Below are 26,256 nucleotides of genomic sequence, written 5' to 3'. Positions count from 1 at the left end.
TTTATGTTACTGACAAGGCTTCCGGTCAGCAGTAGGCTGTTAGTAATTATAAGGCTGTGGGGAGCCAGAAAGTTATACATGGATTTTCACTTGTGTTCCTAATTCCCTTGTTGTTCAAGGGTCTACTGGATTTGAAGAATGTGGGAAACAGGACTTTAAGAAATAGGATAAATATAAACTGTGTAGAAGTTCTTAAATTATGTTAAAAAAAAAACAGTTTAAGTGTTGTTATGCATAGAAAAAGGACTGAGAGGAGAGAGACCAAAATGGAGTGGCCGTGTTTATCAGACCACATATATTCTATATACTTTTGTTTTCTAGGTTTCCTGTAATGTGCATGTAAAACTTCACAATCAGGGAAAAAAGCTATTTTTATTAAGTCTCTTTCCTCCTATTTAGTAAGTCAAGATTCTATAGATATAGCTTTCAGTTTTTCAAAAAACAACAAAAACAAGTAAGTGTTATTGCAGGCCACCACTTCCCTTGTAAGAAAGGGCGTGTGGGTCCTCGCTCTTGGTGGCCAGCCCCGCGTTGTGGACTCTGTTTGCGCTTCCTCCAGATGCTGGCCCTGGCTCTGCTTGACCGGATCGTCTCGGTGGACAAGCAGCAGCAGTGGCTGCTCTACCTCTCCAACAGCGGCTACCTGAAGGTGCTCGTGGACAGCTTGGGAGAGGACGACCACACTCTGCAGAGCTTACTAACGCCGCAGCCTCCGCTTTTAAAAGCCCTTTATACTTACGAATCCAAAATGGTAAGACTTCGTATTCATTTGAAGTTAGATCAGCCGCTCACTTCCTCTTAGAGCGATAGATGTATTAAAGAACATCAGTGGGGCCGACATTTTTAATATTTCTGTCATGTAAGCTAGGATCATTTCAAGGAGTTTTCCGTTTGGAACTTGTGTTAGAAATGTATCCTCGAAGCACGCCGCCGAGGAGTTGAAGCGGTCCGCCAGGGCTGGCCGGTGACGGACCTGCTCCTCCCGCACGCACGTGCTGACGCTGGGGAGGAACAGGGCGCTGAGCGCTCTGGGGAGAGCAGGAAGCAACACTGGCTCTGCCCAACAAAACTCAGACTGTTGAACGTTCCAACGTAGATGTGCTGGTTCTAGTTTAAACACAGGATTTCCACTACTACATATAAAGCATCATTTCCTTTCCTTCAAATGTTTTCTGTTTCCGCCTGGTTGAAAATACTACAGTGTCACAATGACAGAAGCACTAAAGTCTTAGATTCTTTATTAACTCCTGTCCCCCCTTTATTCATTCAACAAGCATTTATTAAAGACCTATTATATGCCAGATGCGGCAGTAGTTACTAGTGATACAGCCATGGGCAAACAGTCTTCCCTCCCCTCCCTATGCCCACATTATGATAAGTGAAACTACAGTTGAGTTGAATACATATTTCCTGCATGGCGTTGTATTGTGACACCTCAGGTATGCTGTGCCTTTTAATCGTCACAGAATCCGGCATATAATGCGCCCCTGCAGAGCAACTCAGAATTTCTCCGCAGTATGATTAAAGATCAGAAATATGCTGTGAGAGAATCTCATTTTTATCTGAGGCCCTTGGAAATCATTTCTGCACTGATGATTTTCCTTTTGTAACTTCTTAGGCATTCCTTACAAGAGTGGCTAAGATACAGCAAGGCGCTTTAGAGCTGCTGAGGTCTGGGGTGATAGTGAGACTGGCACAGTGCCAGGTCTATGACATGCGCCCGGAGATGGACCCGCAGGGGTAAGTGCCCATATACGCCGGTGTGGTTTCCGTGCTGTTCCTGTACTGTAAAGGATTAGTGAGGGGGAAAAATCCCAAACAAAATACTTGCCATTGGTTTGTCATTCTGTTTGAGTAGTATTTTTTCCCTTGATAACTTTCATTTTGGTCCTACATCCCTCCTGTTTACTAAGAAATGGAAGTTGCTAATAACGATAAGAGTAGGAGGGGGCTAATGCTTTCCATTTCAGAGCAGTAATAGGGAAGTCAGAGAGCGTTTTGTTAGCAAATGTCTTTCTTCCCAGCTGTAGTGTTCTGTGCAATAGAAGATGTATTTTTAGGTATAGTGGTCCTTTAAAGTATTGTAGTGAAATTATAATTTGTGTGGATTGTCTATTCCCGATGACTGAGTAGTATTTTTATTTTTATTATTATAGCATTTTGCCCATTGCTTGCAGATTTGAAAGCTTTTAGCCAAATTATTTTAAGTTTCAAGCTTTTTAACAGATTTCTTGGTTCAATTTGAATACGGGTTTTGAGGGTTTTCTTGGCTTTATTTTTGTTTTTTTCATTTTTGTCCATCTGGCTGCAGTGTTGTTAACATTACCCCCCTGGCAGGAAATAACACTCAGTTTTGTTAATTTTCTTCAGAAGTCCATTGCTAAGTTGAATATTTGAGTTCTTTAGGATAAACTATAGAAATGTTTTGCCTCCAGAAAAGAAATGTTTTAGGTTTTTAAATTGTTTTTCTAAAGTTTGAAACCTGAGAGTTATTATTTTCACCTTAGGTAAAGGGGATTGAGTTAATTACATTCCTTGAGTCTTGGCATATCATTGCTTGTCTGAGCAAAGGCTTTCTCTTATTTATTTCCATATTTTGTGTCCATTCCCTTTTCTTCAATTGGCAGCCATTTTCATTTGTCGAAAAATTTAAACATTTATAATAAATAATAGTTTATTACCTAATCTTAAAAGTTAAGTGATTTTAGGGGCACCTGAGTGGCTCAGGGACTTAAGCATCTGACTTTAGCTCAGCTCGTGAACCCACGGGTCATGAGGTGGAGCCCCGTGTTGAGGTCTGTGCTGACAGCTTGGAGCCTGGAGCCTGCTTCAGATTCTCTGTGTCTGTCTGTCTCTCTCTCTGCCCTTCTCCCCGCTCAAGCTCTGTGTCTCTCAGAATAATAAACAGTTAAAAAAAATTTTTTTTTAAGTTAAGTGATTTTATAGCTTCATTTTAACTTTTTTAAATCATGGTTTGTTTGTTTTTTAAGTCTAGTGGGCAATGTAGACTCATTTTTGGCTGTGGGTATAGGAGAGGGAAACTTGGGGAAAATAACTTGTTTTTTATCGGTTTCTTATAGTTTCTATGGCCCAAGGGAGCATTCAGAGTAGAATAAATATGTTTAGGAAATTCCAAGCATTATCTTCAAATTATGCGGATTTTCTTTATTAAGTTTTTTCATATTTGAAGTAATTGTTTTTCCTGTTTAAATGGAATGTAGAATTCTCATTAGTAGCTTCCCATCTTAATCAGGCACCCGTGGAGATGGTCAGGCACTGTTAGCGTCCCTTAACCCTTGCACTGTCGCTCTCTCTTGTTGGGTGGAAATGAATGCAGCGTGTTCGGCATGAGAGACCCGCCGGTCTTCATCCCTGCCCCCGTGGACCGCTACCGGCAGATCCTGCTCCCGGCACTCCGCCTGTGCCAGGTCATCCTCACGTCCAGCACGGCCCAGCATTTGCAGGCAGCAGGGCAGGTAAGGGGGGCGCTGGCCCAGGGGTCGTCTGGTGCAGGTGTGGAAAGTCTGGGCGTAGACAGCGTCCATGGACGTGCCGCAGCCTGTGGCAGACCCGGGCACGGACAGCCAGCCCCCGGGTACTTGGCGTGAACTTCATCGGCCTGTTCTTAGATATACTCTTATTTGAATGAAATGCCGCAGCAAAGAGCAGAATAGTGAGATGGAAAGCGAGAGCTCGAAACATGTCCTTCTGTAAAAGGAAGCGGTTATTGCGACAGGAGTAAGCTGGCTTCTAAAGTGTAGTTTAATCAGGGATTTGTGGAGAGCCATACACTATGTTGGGCATTCCAGAAAGTATAAGAGATAGTTGATAATGGCACATTTAATTGTGATATTTAGAGAACAAAGGAATTGAAATAAGTGAATTTTCTAACAAAAATTTTTTTCATTGAGCACCAGAAATCAGTTTTATTTTCATCTCTTTTTAGTGAAACCTTCAGAAAAAAAAATCTTTGTTTCTTTAAACTAATAATACAATATTATCTTGCCTTTCACTGATTAGACTTATCATTATGACTCTGCAATCGTGATTGTTTTGCTCTGTTATTGTAACACGCTCGGGAACTGTGTCCTAATACTTGCTTTCCTTGTCCTCAGTCTTCAGGCTTATGTCACCAAGGTAGAATGCTGCTGTTTCTTTGGCACCTTGTTTTGTTTGTTTTTAAACTTTTTTAAGTTTATTTGAGCGAGAGACAGAGAGAGAGACAGAGACAGAATGTGTGTGTGTGTGTGTGTGTGTGTGCGCGCACACGTGAGTTGGGGAGGGGCAGAGAGTGTGTGTGTGTGTGTGTGCACACGTGAGTTGGGGAGGGGCAGAGAGTGTGTGTGTGTGTGCGTGTGTGCGTGCACACGTGAGTTGGGAAGGGGCAGAGAGAAAAGGAGAGAGAGAGAGAGAGAGAGAGAGAGAGAGAGAACCCCAAGCAAGGCTCCATGTTGTTGGTGCAGAGCCTAATGTGGGGCTCTAACCCAAGAACCTTGAAATCATTTCCTGAGCCAAAGTTGGGCACTTAACCGACTGAGCTACCCAGGCACCCCTTTTTAGTTGGGGAGGGGCAGAGGGGTTGAAAGAATCCTAATTAGGCTCCATGCTTAGCATGGAGCCAGACGTGGGACGTGATCCCACAACCCTGGGATCATGACTTGAACTGACATCAAGTCGGAGGCTCACCTGACTGAGCCACCCAGGCACCTCGACATCTTGTTTTATGTTGCATTAGTACATCTTACCCCTTCCATATGTGGCCTTTGAGTCAGTTCTTTAAAATTTGAAGACTTCCCTTGTCTTCTCTTTTATTGAGATTAAGATTTTTTTATTACAAGTAGGACATTATGATAAGATTCTCTAATGTCACTCTTGTACTGGCTATAGCAGAACCCCCCAAGGAGTTTGTCTTAAAAATAAAGAATTCGGAGTACCACACCCAGCAATTATGGGCTAAGGCCAGGAATCTGAAGTAACAACATAAAGGGCACTGTTTCTGAGTGATTCAGATGTTTGATTGTTTTGGCATACGGGCTTAGCCTTCTCGGCGTTTATAGTCACGTGTGGAAAGAGAGTCCTCTGACAGCACACTAGAAAATGCCAAGGTGGAAAGGCAGAGGTTAGAGGTCAGGGTTTTTATCTCATTTGTGTTTACCATATCAAAAGGAGAATTTTTAAAAGACATTTTTTAATGCTTTTTATTTATTTTTGAGAGACAGTATGAGTAGGGGAGGGTCAGAGAGAGAGGGAGATACAGAATCTGAAGCAGGCTCCAGGCTCAGAGCTAGCTGTCAGCGCAGAGCCGGATGTGGGGCTCGAACCCACAAACCCTGAGATCATGACCTGAGCCGAAGCCGGACGTTCAACCGACCAAGCCACCCAGGCACCCCAAAAGGAGAATTTAACAAAAGCTTTTATGTGACTGTCCCCATGTCAGGCTAGTTGGATTTTTTATAGAGCAACTTAAATTCGGTAAGTCATTTTTATATCCACTTATTTTAAACTCCTATTTTAGTTCCATTTGGACAAATACAAAAGAAAATAAGAGTCAAGTAAAGTTTTCATACAGTGGTAGTAAGTTATATTGTACTTTTCAACTCTAGCCTCTAAATACAGTAATCTCTAAACTTTGAAATTATCTTTCTTATCAATTTTAGGTAAATAGTTGCTTCTTGAAAAAATAAACCATATAAATGCAAAAGACGATCGCTTATATTATGTTCATTGTGATTCATTATGTTGAATTTCTTCAGCATTATTATAAAAAGATGAATTATAAATTTGTAATAGAGTTTTCGACTCTTGACCTCGTTTTTTCTGTTTCTCTTCCTTTTCCTCGGCTCAGGTGTTGCAGTTTCTCATTTCGCATTCCGACACCATCCAGGCGATCCTGCGCTGTCAGGACGTGAGCGCTGGGTCCTTGCAGGAGCTGGCGCTGCTCACAGGAATTATAAGCAAAGCAGCACTTCCTGGTGAGTAGAGTGTGTTGGATGACTTTGAAATTCTTTACAGACTGACGTACGCCTAGCAGAATGAGGTTTTTATAGCTTTGCAATCCATAGGACTTATTTGAAGTTGGTACTAACAGTTAATTGTTTTTTTTTCCATTAGCAAGTTTATATTTAGAAGACCGATATATGTCATACAAAAAATTCAGAGTTCAAGAAAATAATTACTACTTAAAACCACACTGCCTAGAAATTACCAAGTGTTTTTTAGTATATGTGCTGCCGAAGTGAGCCTTTCAAACATTGTTTTATATATATGTACGTGAGACAGCGATGGACATGTACAGAGATAACTTATGAGAATGACATTATTTTTCACATGCAATGTTAGAAAATAATTTAATTTTACGTGAGTTTAACAGATTAAAAAGTAATTGAAGAGGAGCACCTGGGTGGCTCAGTTGGTTAAACATCTGACTCTTGATCTTGACTTGGGCATGATCTCGTGGTTCATGAGATTGAGCCTTGGTTCAGGCCCTGTGCCAACCGTGTGAAGTCTGCTTGGGATTCTCTCTCTCCTTCTTTCTCTCTTTCTCTCCCTAACTCTCTCTCTGTCTCAAAAAGAAATTAACTGAAAGAAAAACTTAAGACCTTGCTAAATTCCAGACAAATTGTTTTCACTACAAGATTACAAGAGCTTTTAGTTCTTAAAAGATCACTGTGATTAAGAAGGGAAAAAAAGATTATGAAACATTATTAAAATATTTGGTCATTTTTTTTTCCTTTTAATTTCTTTACTACCTGTATATTTTAGACAGAATTAGTTGACTCCTGATGTGGAAAATTGAAATCATGAGTTCTTTTATATGGCTTTTTCCACCTTCAGATTATCTTTGCTAATAATATTTTTACTTTGTCAGGTTTTATTTACATTCCTTCCTGTACCGTGAAACCTTCAGCTATTCAGTTTTATTTGTATATTTACATGCGGTCACTGAAACACACCAGTACTTTTTTTCCCCTATGGCTTCACTGTTCTTCTTTCTTTTGATTTATGTCTTGGTAGTTTTAATTTGTACCAAGGTTCTCTCCCCCAAGAAAAAGTATGTTATGGTCCCTGAATGCTCTAATGTTGATCAGCACCTAACGGTTGCCTCTGTTCATGAATGATGGCATGAGTGATCATGACTCTTTCCCTCGGAACTTGTAATACAGTAGCTCACATTTATTAGGCATAATGTGCCAAGTACTATTTTATTAAACTCTTAGCATATTAATTATTTAATCCTCACAAGGGTCTTATGAGGTAGTAGAACTATTTTCCACATTTTACAAACGAGAAAACTGAGGCACAGGAAGTTACCCGTCCAAATTCACATAGATAATACCTACAAGTGCTGAGTTAGCAAGAGAATTTACCTTTTATCAAATCCTCTCTGACAACGTGGTTTTATTCATGAAGAGTCCTGTCAGTAATTTTTTTAAATGCCTAAAATTTCTTTATTTTGCTAATAGCATCCTTTGACCCTGTCATCGTATTAAGATTGTATTCAGAGAAGCCCTACTTTATTTTATCGTATTAATGTTTGTTTATTGAGAGAGAGAGAGAGAGAGAGAGAGGGAACAAGTGCAGAGAGGGGCAGAGAGATAGGGAGAGAGACAATCCCAAACAGGCTCCTTACAGTTAGCCCAGAGCCCATCGCAGAGCTTGATGCCATGATCACGAGATCATGACTTGAGCCCAAGTCAAGAGTCGGAGCCCAACTGACTGAGCCACCCAGGCTCCCTGGCACAGTTTAGCAGGCTCATGATAAATTCAAACAAAAGAACAGAGTGCAAATAGTGACCAGCAGTTCTCTAAACCACTGTTGAGAGGACAGTGACCCACAGTTCCTGTTCTCTCAAAGGAATTGTGTATCAATTTAGCTTATTTTTCTAGAAATTTCTATGCAAATTGTATAAAAGTATCTCCTCCCTACACAAATGAAATCAGACGATATACCCTCCAGTGTAGCTTCTTTATTCCAGTATGTATGTCTTGGAGATCTTTTCCCTCATCACATAGAGCCCCTACCTCATTCTTTTAAATTCACTGTACAGTTTTCCAGTTGCAAGAGTTACCAGGTCTTTGATCTTAAACAGACACCTGTATCATGTTTACTGTTTCCAGTCTTTTTAATAATTGTGTGTGTGTGTGTGTGTGTGTCTGTCTGTCTGTCTGTCTGTGTGTACACATAGGTGTTTTTATAGCTCTGAGTTGGTAGGCTTGATAAAGTCCTGGCAGTGCTTGGCCCAAAAATATGTATACTTAAATTTTTCTTTTGAAGATCATGACAAACACCCTCCTAAACTTTTCAAACAAACTTTTAACAGGTTTCACTCTATCAACCCCACTCTGTGCAATTTAACCTTTGATGACATACTATTTTGTATTCTCCCATAATTTTACTATATATATTTTTTATCTTAAGTTCTCACATTGAATTGTAAGCCCATTTATAACTGCGTCCCCCATATTGCCTGGCCTCATACCAGACATGTCAGACCTCTTCAAATATTGACCAAAAGGTTAATTTTCCAAAAATATTCTGGAAAGTGTTTTGGAGTTGAGAACAATATAAATGGTACACAGAGTACTCATTTGGCACTGAGCAGAAGCATCTCATAAAAACTGAGAGTGTTTTATAGAAACAGAATTGGTAGTCTTTTTTTTTAAGATTCTATTTTTAAGTAATCTCTATACCTACCTAGCACGGGACTTGAACTTACAGCCCTGAGATCAAGAGTCGTATATTCCACCAACTGAGCCAGCCGGGTGCCCCCAGGTAGTCTTTTTAAATAGAGGCAGCAGGTGGAAATAACCAGAGAATATCAATACAGGTTGCAGAAATCAGAAAGTCTGAGAACAGAGAGGGAAAGGCCCAAATTTCATGACAGTGTTGGTACAAGGTCCAGCTTTCAAGGGGTAGGACGGGAAAGAGGGGCTTAAAAACACAGGCAACACGTGGAGAAAATATTCCAAGAATGTGATATTAAGCAGGTTTTTGCTTTTTTTGGGGGGGGGTGTTTGTTTTTGTTTTTGTTTTTTTTTTTTGGAGTTCAAGAGAAACCTGAATGTATTTTCAAATAGGGAGGGAAAATCCTCTGTGGCAGCGTAGATTTGGGTAAGCTGGAAAAGAAAGGGGTTTTCAGAGCAAACTCCCAGAAGAGGTGGAGAAGGGAAGGGGTGGCATCTGGGGGAGTAATGAGGCGCAGGTAAGGTATAGCAAGCCAGCACGTGCCAAATGATAGGCGTGTTCTCTGTAGGTCTGTGGGAGGTTGTGGGCTGAGAAATCTAGAAAGAGGAGGTCTTGTTATTATAAGGAGCAAAGGATAAGGTCCTGGGTTATGTGCTTGGAGATGAGGACTGAATTAAAGAGACTGTGAAAACAAAGTTAAGGGGCTAGGACAGGTTCAAATGGAACGTTGTTCCGGCCATGGAACAAAGAAACCAGTGGGGTGTGTGGCCTGTGTGTTTACTTGGGGAGCTCGATGGAAATAAAGGGCATTTGTCTCTGGTTACTATAAGGTTGATCAGCTTGATTTAAGAATCCTGTAATAAGCCTAAACAGAAGTTGAATGGGAGCTTTTGTGTGTATGTGCCAACTCTACTTTGCCTAAGGGGAGAAGAAAACAAATCAAATGGTACAGTACCTGGAAGAGTTGAAAGAAAAAAGAAATACATTTCATTATTCATGTTTTATATCCTAAACTCTCTTAGGAGAAAGTAATTTACTGTCGAGTTTAGAACATTTTTAACTTAATAGGGTTATAAATAAAAAGTAGATTTTTCTCAGAAACTTTAAAAAGTGCCTTTCAAAATCACAAATTCAGTCTAGACTTGGATTGCATATGAACAAACATGTAGTCATGCGCTTGTAATCTTTGTGAAGTTGTATTTCCCAAAACTCCTTCATGGCAAGTCTGTGTCTTTTCTTGTACGTAAAGAATATAAAATATTAGAATTGCTCTTCCTAGTGTTTAAATGTTTTTATTTTGTTGACTATAAGACCATATTTTAAACCACACAAATTTTATTAGGTATATTAAGTGAACTTGATATTGATGCAAATGAAGGATCCTTAATGGAGCTACAGGGACATATTGGAAGGTTCCAGGTAAGTGACTCTTGTTTCTTTAAAGAGTAGTAAGTGCTCTAAGACTTAGAGCAAAGTGCAACAGTCCTATCCCCCACCCTCCCTGTTCCGCTTCCTGGATTTGGGCAAACCCTCTCAACGGTTTTTAATCAATTATCTCTTCATTAATATGCTTATTTTTGAATTTGAGGAATCATCTATTGATTTTCTGTTGAGGAGGGTGAGAACTTAGATCTCTCTTTTTTTCCCACCATACAGCACTGACGCTTCTCACAACACCCCTCTGCCCCTTGCCAAAACTCAACATAATCACAAATTTGATTAGATCACTGCTTTAGTGTTACGCTGTTCTTATAATGTCAGTGTAATATTTGAGTAAGAATGGGTGATAGGTTACTTTTGGGCACAACCTTATGTTTTCCCTAGAGTGAATAATTGTTGTTTTGCTTGGTTTTTTTGTTTATTTCCAAGCTCTCTTTCAGCTGTGTGATTTCATTTTAATATATTCAAGCATATTAGATAGCTTATCAACTAGATATTTGATCTGAACGTCTTCATTTTTGATTGGGCGCAGAACAATTATATTTATATGCTAGAATTTATATGTCATTGTTTTTGATACAGTAATTTTCTTAACCAGTCCTCTTTTCATGAACTGCTTTGTCAGAGTTTTCAAAAGAGACCTGCTGCCATCAGCATTTTTGTGTACACATTTTTGAACTAGAGATTCGATAGCATAACCGGTGTCCCTGGGCCCACGGGTGCATACACAGTGTGTGTTGAGTTGATATCAAACAGCACTCCAGAAAGGAGGATTGCACTCCCACCTGTAAAACCCACCTACTCCTTTTTTTCTTTTTTTCTTTTTTTTTTTTGTTTTTGGTCTTCTAATTTTCTTCATTGGTAGGGAGAAAAAGATACTTTTCATGGGTCTTTCATAAGGTGAAAGAAATGGTTTAGTGCATCTGTTTTGTCTGCAAGGGCAGCAAACAGCAGGTGATCTCTTTTTCTTAAAAAATTTTTTTTTGTTTATTTTTGAGAGAGAGAGAGAGAGAGAGACAGAGTGTGAGCAGGGGAGGGTCAGAGAGAGAGAGAGACACAGAATTGAAACAGGCTCCAGGCTCTCAGCTGTCAGCACAGAGCCTGACATAGGGCTGGAACCCACAAGCGCTGAGATCATGACCTGAGCTGAAGGTGGCCACTTAACCGACTGAGACACCCAGGTGCCCCGGTGATCTCTTAAAAATAGATAGATATAACTGGGGTGCCTGGGTGGCTCAGTTGGGCATCCGATTTCGGCTCAGGTTATGATCTCACAGTTCGTGGGTTCAAGCCCCGCATCGGGCTCTGTGCTGACAGCTCGGAGCCTGGAGCCTGCTTCAGATTCTGTGTTGTCTTCGCTCTCTGCCCCTATCCGGCTTGCAGTCTTACACTCTCTCTGTCTCTCAAAAATAAATAAACCTTAAAAAAAATACAGATATAACTATTTTGGCAAAATAAATTTATATTATAATCTTTTCAATATATTTTGCTTTATCCAATCTTATTATTTAAACTAACATCAGTTTACGTAAGCTATTATATATCTGTGTATGTCTGTATATGTGTGTGGGTGTGTGCGGCATACCAGTTTTCAAAGTACATGTTTTTAATGTCCATTTATTATGTGCAGAGCACTATAGACTAAGCATTATAAATATAATTCAGTGTCTCAGGTCATCCTGACAGTAAGTAAGGTAGGAATTGCTGTTTTTCTAAGAATGTGAGCATCGAGGCTGTGAAAGTTAAGTAACTTGTTGTAGATCAGAGAGCAAGAAGTCAGGTACCTGCTATGGAAACCTACCCCTCTGATTTCAACCACTAGATAGGTGTATTTTCAGTTTTGAAAAGTTTGCCCTTCCCTCTAAGAACCTTAGGAAAAATTGTATTGTTGGGTGAAAAGTAGCAACATTTCAAGTAGGGTGACATCTTCATTTCATCTGCCAAGGGTACCTGTGTGTTCCCAGCCCCTTTATGAAGTCCCCAGAAGCAGCTATAGGAGAAATAGCCTTTAAACTTGAGCATTCACAGACAAAATTATTATGGACATGCTTGTTACAAACTGTCTTCTGTTTGTCATCTCATTTTGTTTCTCCTTGTTTCTCAACTTGTGTTTAATCAGTATCTACCAAGAAATTATTTGGTCTGATACAGAATATTCTTAGACTAATGTTTACAGTGTAATGGGAATAGACTACTAAAAAAAAAAAAAAGGTGTCCTTTTAATGAGTTGACGGCCAAGCAAATACATTTGCAAAAAGGTGAATTTTAATAGTGTTAACTTTAGTGCCTCAGTTGGAAGAAATCAGATGCTTTAAAGAGTGATTCCACTCCCCAGTGAGTTTTTCTTTTTTATATCCCTCAAAGAGGGGTCGTTGATTATAGACATACCGGATTAGATATGAACAAAGTCTCTCTCTCTTTCTTAGCGCCAGTGCTTAGGACTATTAAGCCGCTTTGGGGGCTCTGACAGACTGCGTCAGTTTAAATTTCAAGATGATAATGTGGAGGGAGATAGAGTGAGCAAGAAAGATGAGCTTGAACTGGCCATGCAGCAGGTAAGAGGAGTGGGGGTTGTGTATCCGTTCTTGAACATTTGTCTGTTTTTTAGAAGCCTGATTAAAAATAACACATGTGAATGATTATACAGATTGATTTATAACCTTGTGGTAATTTCACAGATTGATCAGTAACTTTGTTTTCCTTCAACTCTGAGTTCCATGATATTGGGCATTCGGGAACTAATTTTTTTGTCACTGTTATTCTTCCGTTAGATCTGTGCTAATGTCATGGAGTATTGCCAGTCGCTCCTGCTACAGAGCTCCCCCATCTTCCAGCATGCTCTGTGCCTCTTCACCCCGAGCCTGTCAGAAACCATTAACAGAGATGGACCCCGGCAAGGTGAGCCGAGTTCTTTCCTTCTGTATTTGAGGATTAAGTTGCTGTGATTAAGACAGGCCCTAGTTGGCTCCAGTGAAAGGCAGTGTTTTCTTTCTGTGTGTTAGTGGGAAAATTTGTAAATGACTTTAAGGAGTGGTGAGTGTTGTTCGTCTTGTGGATAGGCTGGAGAGCTGGAGAGGACAGAGAAATTCAAGATTTTCTGAGGATAAATTTAGAAGAGCATTGTGGGGAGAGTATGGTTTTGAATAGTACCTGAGACCCCAAAGAAAGGACTGAGGATTGGTGAGTAAGCTAGTTGGATGATAAATGTGAAAATATAACAGATAACTTACATTGTGAAGTCATGTTAAGCTGAATGCAATGTCTAAAGTGGGTCTTGTATCTCCAAGTTTCTATACCACAGCAAGTTAAAATGCAGATGCCAAGTAAGCTGACCTAGCCCCTGATTTCCTAATGACACAGCAGGGACGGTCTGGAATGTGGGGGCTCTGGCTTGATTCAAGTGGTTGTCCCATGGGCCGCTCAGAAGCCAGAGCCCATTCTGAGCCTAGTGGTGGTAATGGAATGGACGGCTGCCGATTTCCAGAAGCTTTTTGTGTGCGGTTTCTGAAAATCATTTTGTCACATTTTCGTCTTCTTCAAGATCTTATTTTCCCTGAAAATTGCTTAATCACATAAAATATTTAATAGAATGATGGTATGAAAACTATGTTAATTTAACAGTATACAACCACTGTCTCCTGTAAATGGCGTCAAGAACTGACTCTGTTTGCATAACTCTATTATAAATGACCAAGGGGGCCCTTTTCTTCTCCTTGGAATCAAACATTTTCAAACAAATTTAACCTGATCATTTTCAAATGACGGGCATCTGGGTGGCTCAGTCAATTAAGCGTCCAACTTCACAGGTCATGATCTCACAGTTTGTGGGTTTGACCCCTTGCATCAGGCTTTCTACTGACAGCGTGGACCCCGTTTGGGATTCTCTCTCAATCTCTCTTTCTCCCCACTCCTTCTTTCCCCTCCCCCTTGCCCCACCCCCGCTTGTGTTCTCTTGCTCTCAAAAAAAAAAACATTAAAACAATATTTTTAATATTTTCAAATTGTAGTTTTGTCATTTATTCTTAAAAAAAACATTAATCATATGCTAATAATGTATCACTAGTAATTATTAAAATTTCATTTAGTTTCTTTTCCTTTTGATCCAATCTTCCCATACTAGATCATTCTTTGATCTTTAATACTTAAAGATGAACTTTATGAGGTTTTATATATTGGTCTTTGTTTTTCCTCAGACTTCTTAAAGATTTAATAAGCATACATACCTTTGCCAATTATAGACACAGGAGTGGGTAGGTATGTAGTAAGTTCAAAAACATTTACTTGTAAGGAGGTAGTTTAAGTTAAGAATATAGAGTGGTGATGAATTGCCTAGACTCGAGTCCCAATTCTATGACTATTGATACTGTCAGAAGTATTTAAAAATGGTTTTGGATTAGGGCTCCTGGCTGGTTCAGTCAGTTAAGCGTCTAACTCTTGATTTTGGTTTAGGTCAAGAGCTCATGGTTTATCTGTTCAAGCCTATGATCAGGCTCTGCTCTGACCGAAGAGAGCCTGCTTGGGTTTCTCTCTCTCTCGCTCTCTCTCTCTCTCTCTCTCTCTCTCTCAAAATAAATAAATAACCACTTAAAAAAATTTTAAGTAGTCTTGGGTTAGAGTTAGTAATAGTTTACATGCCCTTCAACTCCTGGGCACCCCTTGTTTAAAACAAGTGATTTTAGGGGTGCCTGAGGGGCTCAGTCGGTTGAGCGTCTGACTTTGGCTCAGGTCATGATCTCACAGTTTGTGGGTTCGAGCCCTGTGTCGGGCTGACTGCTAGCTCAGAGCCTGGAGCCTGCTTCAGATTCTGTGTCTCCTTCTCTCTCTGTCCCTCCCCTGCTCACGCAGTGTCTCTCTCTGTCTCTCAAAAATAAATAAATGTTAAAAAAAAATTTTTTTTAAATAAAACAGGTGATTTGAGGGTCATCTGGGTGGCTCATTCAGTTAAGTATCTGGCTCTTGATCTTGGCTGGGTCATATTCTCATGGTTTGTGGGATCGAACCCCACATTGGATTCTGTGCTGAGAGTGCAGAGTCTACTTGGGACACACTCTCTCCATTCTTTTCTGCCCCTCCCTTGATCACGTGCATGCTCTCTCTCTCTCTTAAAAATAGATAATATTTTAAAAAATAAACGGTTGATTGGAAAGTCATACAAAATTCGTATAAGTGGAACACTGTGTTTTATTATCAACTCTGTTAGATACCCAAGCTCCCGTGATCCCATATTGGCGCCTGCCTGGTTTGGGCATTATTGTCTACCTGCTGAAACAGAGCGCGAATGATTTCTTCAGCTATTACGATAGTCATCGACGGAGTGTCAACAAACTTCAGAATGTGGAGCAGCTTCCACCAGATGAGATAAAAGAGGTATGAGTCTTATCATGAGCTGTAGAGACTGGAGAAGCCATTGCTTTTCCTTGTAAAGACCAGAATGCTGGTGTCAGACTTGTGGGTGAAGATGGTGCGTGTAGTGAGATGAAAGGGCTTGGAGCGGCTCCTCCGTGCGGCCTGAGGAGGAGCCCCTCGCCTTGGCACCACGCCTCACAGGCAGAGCGGCCCTGGACTGAAAGACAGCGAAGTGGCGCTTGTTCAGGGACATGGCCTGCCCTCCAGCTGGCCTTGGGAGAGGAGTTTTGGTCACCGGCACTCTAAAATATGGCTGGAAGACTTGGGTTTCTGTTGCAGGTGCTTGTTCAGTAGAAATGATCCCTTAAGATGCCTCTGTGCCCTCAGCACCTTCAGTGTCTGCTGAGTGGGTTTTTCGCACAGGTGGGCAGCGGGTCAGACCTGCCCACTTGCTCTTAGTGCCCCGGAGTCCCTCGCTGACATTTATTGCGGCTAAAGAGGCTGAGTTGCTGGGCTTGCTCCCTTAGGAGCTGGACTCCACGGTGTCCCTCGGCCAGTGCCGAAGCTTCCTGGTGTCCTGTGGCAGCCTGCGTGTTGAACCATTTTGCCCTATCTGGTTTGCGCCAAATCCCCTGAAAAAGTCTGTGTCCTTCTTGAGAGTAGTCAGGCCTGCTCTCTCTCGCCACCCTTCTGATGGTCAGAGGGGACGCTGAGTGAGTGTCCACCACGTCAGGCCTTGCGCTGCACGTTCTGCTCAGCATGTGAGCCTTTGGGCTCAGATGAGGAAGTGAAGGCACTGGAAGTCTGAAAAGTCCCCCAGCTCGTACGTACTGAGGCAGGAGTTATTGGGGGCTCAGGTCAGCGCTGGCATCGGGTGGCTTCCGTCCGGCGGCCCCTTTCTCCCGTGCTGCTCACGGGCAGTGCCGGTCCTCGCGGGGGGCCCGCAGCGTCCCAGTGAAGCATGTGGCGTCCTCCCAGCCCCACTGGAGTACGCCTTCTGCCAGACCCAGCATCCGGGTTTTAACTCGCATCTCTGTGCTCATGCCAAATAGAGGTGTGATGAAGGGAGGCTCTGGCTGGTGAGCAGGTTTTTGTTTCTGCTGTAGAAATCCACCGTACGTTCTTCAGAGGCTACGTGACGGCTGTTAGAGAGACTCTCCATGGTTTTAAACGTACTGCTTGGAAAGCTACTGTTTCATCTTGTTTTAATTTGACGGGAAGTTCAGGGTTGGTCGGCCCATCAGAAGATTGGAAGTGTCTGTTTCAGGGATAAGATGTTTTGAGAAAGCAGCACATGAATCTTCATTTGTGAATTTAACTACTTTGGCTGTGTTTTTTTTTTTTTTTTAATAACGTTACCAGCTTCCTAACTAGCTTAGATAATAGCTCCTGTCTGCACGGACATTTAAGCTTCTTCGAACGTTTTTCACAGCACTTATCACAAGTGATAAGTCTTCATACAGACCGCCATGCAGGTTGGGTACATCGCTGCTGATCCTGTGTGTGTTTCTGGTTCTCAGCTGTGTCAGTCTGTGGTGCCTGTTGGTGTTGAGAAGATCTCCACTGCCCAGAAATACGTCCTGGCGAGACGACGCTTAGTGAAGTTGATCAACAACCGCGCCAAACTGCTTTCCCTCTGTTCTTGTATCCTTAATGTGGGCACTGGAATGGTGCCCTCTCAGAGACTCTTTACATGTAGGGGCTGTTTACTGGTCCTCACGTTATTCAAGCATCAAAGCCCTGTGGAAAGGGACGTAATTACTGTTGATTTTTTTCCAGTAGGTGCCTGATATAGTTCCAAATTAAAATTTTTTCTTACCTTCTAGAGTAGCTAGTAATCCTGATAATGTGCACAGTCACTCTGTCTGGACAGGAGGCAGGGACCCTGAAGACTGCTGGCGTAGCAAAGCTTCCCCCGCCCGCAAAGTCCTACCTCATTCTTCTCATCACACCTTGCTGCTTTCTGGAGAAACAGACCCCGGCGCCCCTCTGTTAGACTGAGGCAGTGGGCACATCACTAAGTGGTGCGGTCTCTCCTTTTTTTCCCTCCTCAGCAACTGGTTCAGTGAGATTGTTTTCCTTTAGTCTGAGCTCTCTTCTGTAGTCATCATCGAGACCTGCCTGTTCATCCTGTGGCGCCACCTGGAGTACTACTTGTTACACTGCACGCCCACGGATTCTCAGGATTCCCTGTTTGCCTCCAGAGCCTTATTTAAGAGCAGAAGACCACAAGGTAAAACTTCATTCTGAAAACCTCTATCTCAGTGCCTTGAAAACCTGGTTACATTTTATTTATTTTTTGATTCCAAGTTACTAAGTGGATTGGGCAATGGACGGTTACTTAGTTATTAGACATGGCTGTTTCTTTCTTTCTTTTTTTTTTTTTTTTTATTTTTGAGAGAGAGTATGAGCAGAGAGAGAGGGAGACACAGAATCCTAAGACAGGCTCCAGGCTCTGAGCTGTCAGCACAGAGCCCAATGTGGGGCTTGAACTCACAGACTGAGAGATCATGACCTGAGCCGAAGTTAGACACTTAACCGACTGAGCCACCCAGGTGCCCCTAGACGTGGCTGTTTCTTATGTGTGACTTCTGTTCATGGGAGATTGTGTGGAGAATATGAACATCTTAAGACGCTGGTCTTCAGCTGCTTGCAGTTAAGGGCTGGCCAGCTCTAGGGTCCCCTGCTCACAAATAATTTTCCAGAACAGATGTGGGTCAGCCTACGCCATGATCCTTATTACTCTGGTGAACCTCTTTGACCAGTGAGCATGTACTGGGTCCCCTCCAGGGAAAGAAACGGAAGGAAAGCTCGCAGACCCTGGCCTAGACGAGTGAGACGCTTCCCAGGGGCTTCTGGTTACTGAACGTTGATATAGATTTCTCAGCCTTGACCCGTGTTTTCTGTGGCGCTGTGGTTCATTGTCTTCAGCATGTAGTAGGCGCATCCTGGTAAAGCTGGTGTGACCGTGTCTTTTATCTCTAGATTCCTTCGCTTCCGAAACCAACCTGGATTTCAGAAGTGGTCTGGCTGCAGTGAGCCAGCATGACCTAGACCAGGTAAGATTCTAGTCTCATAGTGTCCTGTTCCTTTTTTTTTTAATGTTTTATTGATTTTTGAGAGAGAGGGAGAGAGAGAGAGAGAGAGATGGCATGAGCAGGGGAGGGTCCGAGAGAGAGGGAGACACAGGCTCCAGGCTCTGAGCTAGCAGTCAGCACAGAGATGCAGGGCTCGAACCCACAACCATGAGATCATGACCTGAGCCGAAGCCGGATGTTCAACCGACTGAGCCACCCAGGCGCCCCTGTCCTTTTCTTTTTTGGAAGGACAAAAGAAAAGCCTAGTATGTTAGTAAGATTATGGTTTTCAGGGTTGTGTACAAAGACCTGATTTTAATTCTCGCCTGGCCATCCTGCAGCTCTGGGCCTTGGAACAATGTGATTTTGAGCCTCCATTTCCTCAATGAAGGAACGAGAATCATAATTCAGCCTCAAACAGTTTGTCAGGATTAAATGAGGTTTCGTATGTGAGGCTCCTAAGGGAGTAGTGCCTGGAAGGTGTAACCTAGAGTTCAGCAATGATTGGGCATTGTGATCTGGAGACTCCCAATTTCTTTAGATTAACTTTGTCGACTTGAGGCACAAAGTGTCACTCAGCACTTAATTTTTCAGGAAATAATTTAAATGGAGAGGTGGGGAGTAGCCATTAAAAACTCCATTGTCGGAGACCATAGTGTTACACAGTATTATGTACTTAGTAACCCCGTGAACAATAATGTTGGAATGAATGAAGAGCATTCCAAAAACATTTAAAATGAAGACTTATATGAAACTAAAAGGAAAGCCTTGGGAACAGAATAGTTAGCAGAGCACATGAGTTACAGCTGGGTCTGCTCCTAGGCATCTGAATGTCCCTCGCCATGATTTTTTTGTGACTTTTTTTTAATGTTTGTTTTTGAGAGGGAGACAGAGTGTGAGTAGGGGAGGGACACAGAGAGAGGGAGACACAGAATCTGAAGCAGGCTCCAGGCTCCCAGCTGTCAGCACAAAGCTCGACGCGGGGCTCAAACCCACAAACCTAAGATCATGACCTAACCCAAAGTTGAACACTTAACCGACAGAACCACCCAGGGTCCCCCCAGCCATGATTTGATAAAGCCTCTGCTCTTCCCTAATCCCTCTTGGTCACTACCCTTGGTTTTTTTTTTTAACGTTTGTTTATTTTTGAGAGACAGAGATAGCATGAGCAGGGGGAGGGCAGAGAGAGAGAGGGAGACACAGAATCTGAAGCAGGCTTCCAGGCTCTGAGCTGTCAGCACAGAGCCTGACGCAGGGCTCAAACTCACGAACCATGAGATCATTACTTGAGCCTAAGTCAGATGCTTAACCGACTGAACCACCCAGGCGCCCTATTCACTACCTTTCTTAGAGCTGAAGGTTAGGCTTTATCCAGGAAAGAGCTTCCTCCAGACCATACTTAACCAGACGTCATAAATAACATGCTCTCACCCCAGCCTTGACCACATCTGCCACATGGTGACTTCGTAATCGTAGTTCATGTTTTGGCTCGGCTTGTTTGGGTAAGCTTTAATATTTCAGTGAGGCCATGGGCAGAATTAGGCAAAGTGTAGATCTACCAAAAGATGCTTGATAAATATGTGTTGAATTAATCACAGTTTCTGTTTCATTAGACTGTGCTGTTATAAAGTGAGAAGAAATGCAGGATTAATAAATAACCTCACTCTGTTTTGATTTTATTGCAAAAACTGAAGGCAGGTAGATTTATTTAATATTGCACTTATTATTAGCATTTCAGTATAAGATCCATTTGAAACTATATATACACCCTAAAATACATGAATTCTGAAGTGTATACCAGGTTCTTTTCTTCTTTTGATATTTTTTGAAAATAAAAGCATAGAAATGGGTTTTTCTTTTTTTAATTGCAAAACGAGGTAACAAGTAAAAGCTTCTTTCCAGTTTATCCTTTGTTTCTTTCCCCAGAGGCATCCACTCCCAACAACTTCTTGTGTTGCCCTTCAGGAAATATTTTACCGCATTATGTCCATATGTCAACAGCAGAATCAATAGTTGTTGCTACTTAAAATTTTAAACATTTATGCAAGACAGGAAAGAGGGGGAAAAGAGTATCATACCAATAAATTCTAGCATAGGAAGAATGTTTAATTTGCTACATGAGAAAGGACCACATCACAAAATTTCGAAGATACTTTAAATTGGAAGACATAGAATAAAAAATATTTGAGACCTGAAATTTTTATAACAAAGTGTCATCTGTGTTAACTCTAGCTTCAGGCGGACGCCATCAACGCTTTTGGAGAATCACTACAGAAGAAGCTTCTGGACATTGAAGGATTATACTCCAGAGTCCGATCTCGCTATAGTTTCATACAAGCTCTTGTCAGACGCATCCGAGGCCTCCTGAGGATATCAAGGAGCTGAGAGCCCGTCTTATGTCCCTCCAGGGAAGGGAAGAGTGGGCGGGGACGGTCCCCTTTTTATGGACTAGTTTGTTTCTAAATTATGACCAAAAAATATTTTGCTATTTCTTTCTTTATATATGGACATTTTTTCTATATATTTCTTTGCCTGGTTCCAACCTCACTAGTAAAAAAATAAATACTTTTTAAAAAAAAGACACAGAACAAATGTATGGATAGTCTTTTTTGAAATCTTACCTAGAGCATGATCAACAAATAAACTTTCCACAGTGGTCGTGTTCCCCTGCGGGTCTCATTCTGAATGTTCTCGTAAAGGCATAGTCTGGGAAGTGTAATTTTCTGTCTCTTTGTTATCTACATTACGTTTCTGTGATACAAGGCCACTCCATGGACGACAAACTCTAGTTTTGCTCTTTGGGAAAACAGTGTCCTCAGTACTGTGAAGAGAGTATAGAAATGTCCCAAGAAATGAAGCTATCTCTTTGCTAAAATTACTTTCTTTTTTCCTGCACGTTAGTGACAGTGTCCCTTAGAAACAATTTCTCAAACTAAGCACTGAGTGATAATTTCTCACATAATTAATATATGGCTACGATTAGGGTGAAAGAATTTAAACCACCAGCACTCTACTTCTTGCCCAATTATACTTATCTCCAAGTGACTACATCGTCTCAAAGTCCATTTTCCCCTTTCTAGCTATAAGTTATTTCAGCCTAAAATAAAGGAGAGAAAGGGGATATGTCTTGACTCACATAGTAGCAGAAAATTAATACTTAGTTCTATAGTGTTTCTTTTAAAAAATGTTTTTATAATTTCTATGCCTTTTTAGCATATTAATCATTTTTTTATTAAGTGTTTATTTTTGAGAGAGAGAGAGAGAGTGCAGGGGAGGGACAGAGGATCCAAAGTAGAGTTTGTGTGACAGCAGCAAGCCCCATGTGGGCCTTGAACTCCGAAACTGTGAGATCATGACCTGAGCTGAAGTTGGACACTTACCCAATACGCTTACCCAACGGAGCCACCCAGTGCCCCTCCGCCACTGCTTTTAGCATTTATTCAGATTTTTTAAATTGTATATGGTTTCAATCATACAAATAATATAAATTATATAAACATGCAGACACTCATTCTATCCTCATGTTATGTACTTGATCAAATCCTAAGATTAAGCATATTTGCTCAAGAATTTATTTTTATTTAATGTTTTAAATGTTTATTTATTTTTGAGAGAGAGAAAGAGTTTGAGCAGGGGAGGGGCAATAAGAGGGAAACCCAGAATCCGAAGCGGGCTCCAGGCTCTGAGCTGTCAGCACAGAAGCCCAATGTGGGGCTCGAACTCATGGACTGTGAGATCATGACCTGAGTCCAAGTTGGATGCTTAACCACTGAACCACCCAGGCGCCCTAAGAATTTTTTTTTTTTTTTTAAGAAATGTACGATGGTAGGTACAGTTGGGGCTCCTGTGAACTCCTTGGTCCCAATTCCCCCACGTCCCTCCCGGAGATCACCATTGTCAAGAAGTCATTATTGAATTTGCCATTTGTGTTTTGTGCTTTCACCACGTATGTGTGTATTCATAGACATTAACTAGTATTGTTTTACAGGTTGTTGGGATTTTTTAGTCTTTAATTCCAGGTAACAGAATGTTGTTTCATCTCAGATGTGCAATATGGCGATTCAGCAATTCCTTACATCGCCCCATGCTCATCGCAAGTGCCGTCCTTAATCCCCATCACTTATTTAATCCGTCCCTTGTTTTACAGCCTGTTTATCTTCATATGTGTGTTGGCCTTTGGTGGAACAATTTGCAGTTTGCTTTTTTTGGTTCATTGTGTTTTTAATAATTGCTCATACTCATGTCTTGTATTGGGTGGTAGTTATCACCTATTATAAATACCCTAATTTATGTAGTCTGTTGGTGGTGGACTGGATACATTTAAATTCCCAGTATTATTTGTATTTGTCTTTGCTGTTACAGATATGCTGCAATGACTATCGTACATGTCTCCTTGGACAAGACGTGCTATGTAAGAAGGCCTCTCTGGATTACATAATTACAAGTGGAAATCCTGCTTAAATTTCGCTAGACACTGCTGAATGTTACTTAGTGCTTGCTCCTATTTACTCCTACCCATGGAGGGTTCCTGTTCGTTCATACCGTCAGTAACACTTCCAATTGTCATCCTTGTTTTTCTCATGACTTAATTTTTAGAGCAGTTTTGGGTGTACAGTACAACTGAGAGGAAGATAACGGAGCATTTCCATATCCCCGCTATTCCCATGTACCACAGCCTCCCCCGCTATAAACCTCACTCCCCAGAATATCCTTTCCGACCAAGGATGGTCCTGCATTGACGTAAAATAATTGCCCAGAGCCCATGCTTTTTACCTTAGGGTTCTTCCCGGGTGTGTGTTCCATTTTGGGTGGTGTTCATACAACACCATTATAACAATAGTAGTATTGTGTTTTCGGTTTCAAATTCCACCTGTTCACTGTTGGTGTATAGGAAAGCAACTGATTTTTGGATATTATCTTTGTATCCTGCAACCTTGCTAAAGTCACTTGGTTTTGTGAGTTTTCTGGTTGATTCTTTTAGATTTTTGACGTACGTGATCATATTGTATTGAAAAATTTTTGCCAATCCTATGGGTTTAAAATGGCATCCCCTCTTGCAAATTTTGTGTATTATTGACCATATTTTTCTCTGTTTTATAAGCTTTACTTTTTGTTGGGTTGTGGGTTTGGTTTCTTTTTTTTTTTTTGATGTGTAGGTGGTAAATATAAATTTAGAGGGGCTTTAATTATTCAATTTTGGATTTGCAGATATTTTATCCCAGTCTATTTGATTATAATTTTGAATTTTTTATGAAGCTTATATTTTAATGTGTCAAATCTATCTTTTCCTTGAGGATGTGTGTGTGTGTACTCTATGTTTTATTTTAAATTTGGCCAAAACTATTATAAAATTTGAGGATCATAAAGATATTTTTCAATATGTTCTTTTGACAGTTTGAAAATGTTGCCTCATCTGGGCACCTGGGTGGCTCCGTTGGTTGAGTGCCCAACTTTGGCTCAGGTCATAATCTCATGATTCTGGAGTTCAAGACTTGCATGGAGCTATTGGGCTGTCAGCGTGGAGCCCACTTCAGATCCTCTGTCCCCCTCTCCGCCCACCCCTCCCCCACTTGTGGTTTCTCTCTCAAACATAAAAATAAAACTTTAAAAAAAAAAGTTGCTTCCTCCTTAGGTCATTAATCCCTCCAGCATTGGTCGTTGAGAATGGTATGATCTAATTTGACTTTTTCCCCATATGGATAATTAATTTGCTTTTTATGATTCATTGAATAGTCCATTCTTTCTCACTGATCAATAATATTTCCTTTGTTATAGGCCTCAACTTTGTACAAGGTCTTCCTATAAAGGAAATTAGCCCTTTCTCATGTGCACCAAGGATGTTTTCCTTTCTGCCATAACAGCACCTTGCTTTGTTCACTTATCTGGAAGATCTTTCTATATCAACACATAAAGACTCCCCTCTCCCTCCCTCCCTCCGTCTCTCTCTCTCTCTCTCTCTCTCTCTCTCTCTCTCTCTCTCTCTCTCTCTCTCTCTCTCTCTCTCTCACACACACACACACACACACACACACACACGTGCACGGCACGCATACAGCATCTTTATGTATATAGCATGAGTTACCTGTTAACACTATTCCCAATCTCTTGCTACAATGAATACTTTTGAACATACACAATGTAATCCAATTGCTGAGACAAAAGGTTTGCTTGCTTAAACTTAAGATCGTTTTGACCAAATTACCCTGCAATGAAGTTTTAACAATTTGTATCCCCATCAGCACTGAGTCACTATGCCTGTTTCCCTTCTCTTTCCAATGAAGTATATTATCAAGCTTTTTGATTTTTTCCAATCTGGAGAAATGATACCTCATTATGGTATTACTTTACATTTTCCTTAGCGTGAATGCCACCGAGTATCTTTCCATGTTTGAGCTATTTGTGTTTCCTTTTGTGTAAGCTGTTCATATCCTTTGAACACATTTTATTGGATTGTTGGTCTCATTTTATTGATTGTAGGATCTCTTCATACAAAGGAAATTAGTTCTTTCTCACTTGTTTTATCATTTTTTCTTTTTTTTTTTTTTGCCATACAGAATTTTAAAGTTTTATGTGGTTGATTTTATCAATCTTGTGATATGGCTCCTGAATTTTGTTTCCAAAACCTTTTGGAACCTTCCAATTTGGAAATTATAAGATAATTTCTCCTTCTTTTCCTCTAGCAATTTTAATGTTTCTTGTTTGTTTGTTCGTTTTGCTTTGCTTTGCCTGTTAGTGATCTGTAACATTATGGATAAAAGCAGAAATGGAGAGAAAAATGCTTCTTAATTCCTGATACCTTTCCTGTTCCCCAGTCATTGTCCATTGTATCTCTATACCACACTCCATATGGCTTAATACGATTTGGTTATAGTTTGGAACAAGAGTCCTGCTCAATATAACGAACAAGGGTGAGTTCTGAAGGTTGAGAGCAAAGAGAAAAGGTGGTCTTCCTCTGTAAGGGCGTTTTAAGGGAGATTGTAGAGTTTGGAAGACCAGGAGCAGGAGGTGGCCCATAGTATGATAGGGCTGCTCTGTGTGGAGACAGGATGTGGAGAGGTCTCCTAGAGTTCTCTGTCCTCACCAGTTTACATGACAAGCATTAATTGACCCCTCACGTCTCATTTGATAAGCACAATTCAATAAGGGAGCTGGAATTAGACCCATTTGCAGAGAAGGATGGCGAATTTACAGAGAGGTTAAGTAACCAGGAAGTGAAGGCAGTCATCAATTGGACCCAGCTGTGCCAGACTCCAACGGCCTCCAACTTAAGCACCTAACCTCTATCATAGGTGCTCCTTGCAGGTTCCATAGCGTACAGGTGGCATTTTGAAAAGTACAGCCCTTCTCCCCTCCCATAGATTCTGCCTGAGGTCTGGGTAGATTATGCTGCAAAAGCTCCACGGACGGATTCTGCTTTGCAGTCCTTCCAGGTCAGGGGGTCCTAAGCCTGCCTGTGCATCCGAATCGTTGGAGTGCACGTAGTAGAGTAGATCCCGGGGCCCGACCCAGGTTTCCAGAAGCGGGATTTGGACACCGGCGTGTTGGGATGTGAATGACCAAAGCTTTCCGGGCCAGGCCTGGGCCTTGGGACTTGCTCCTCGGCCTCGACACCAGCCGGCCAGCTCAGGCGGTAATGCCGGGACGCTCCGCCAGGGGGCGACGGGGCGCCGCGAGCGGCTCGCGGCTGAGGCGAGGCGAGGCGGGAGG

The 26,256-nt window shown here is 41.5% G+C and overlaps 1 protein-coding gene across 1 annotated transcript in view; it reads left to right on the top strand.

Moving 5' to 3' along the window:
• Positions 1 to 21,179, top strand: part of NUP205 (nucleoporin 205) — an 82,913-nt gene extending 61,734 nt beyond the window's left edge. The window contains exons 32-43 of the mRNA XM_029922946.1: positions 560 to 751; positions 1,619 to 1,740; positions 3,338 to 3,476; positions 5,846 to 5,972; positions 10,029 to 10,105; positions 12,553 to 12,681; positions 12,898 to 13,024; positions 15,327 to 15,493; positions 16,993 to 17,116; positions 17,577 to 17,705; positions 18,458 to 18,531; positions 20,782 to 21,179. Coding sequence (XP_029778806.1) covers positions 560 to 751; positions 1,619 to 1,740; positions 3,338 to 3,476; positions 5,846 to 5,972; positions 10,029 to 10,105; positions 12,553 to 12,681; positions 12,898 to 13,024; positions 15,327 to 15,493; positions 16,993 to 17,116; positions 17,577 to 17,705; positions 18,458 to 18,531; positions 20,782 to 20,934 — 1,560 coding nt within the window. The 3' untranslated portion in view covers positions 20,935 to 21,179. The remainder of the gene's footprint in view (positions 1 to 559; positions 752 to 1,618; positions 1,741 to 3,337; positions 3,477 to 5,845; positions 5,973 to 10,028; positions 10,106 to 12,552; positions 12,682 to 12,897; positions 13,025 to 15,326; positions 15,494 to 16,992; positions 17,117 to 17,576; positions 17,706 to 18,457; positions 18,532 to 20,781) is intronic.
• Positions 21,180 to 26,256: the final 5,077 nt, after the last annotated feature.

Source organism: Suricata suricatta, chromosome 2 (assembly GCF_006229205.1).
Source record: "Suricata suricatta isolate VVHF042 chromosome 2, meerkat_22Aug2017_6uvM2_HiC, whole genome shotgun sequence".
In the NCBI taxonomy this organism is placed as follows: domain Eukaryota; kingdom Metazoa; phylum Chordata; class Mammalia; order Carnivora; family Herpestidae; genus Suricata; species Suricata suricatta.
This window is presented reverse-complemented; position numbering and strand designations above follow the sequence as displayed.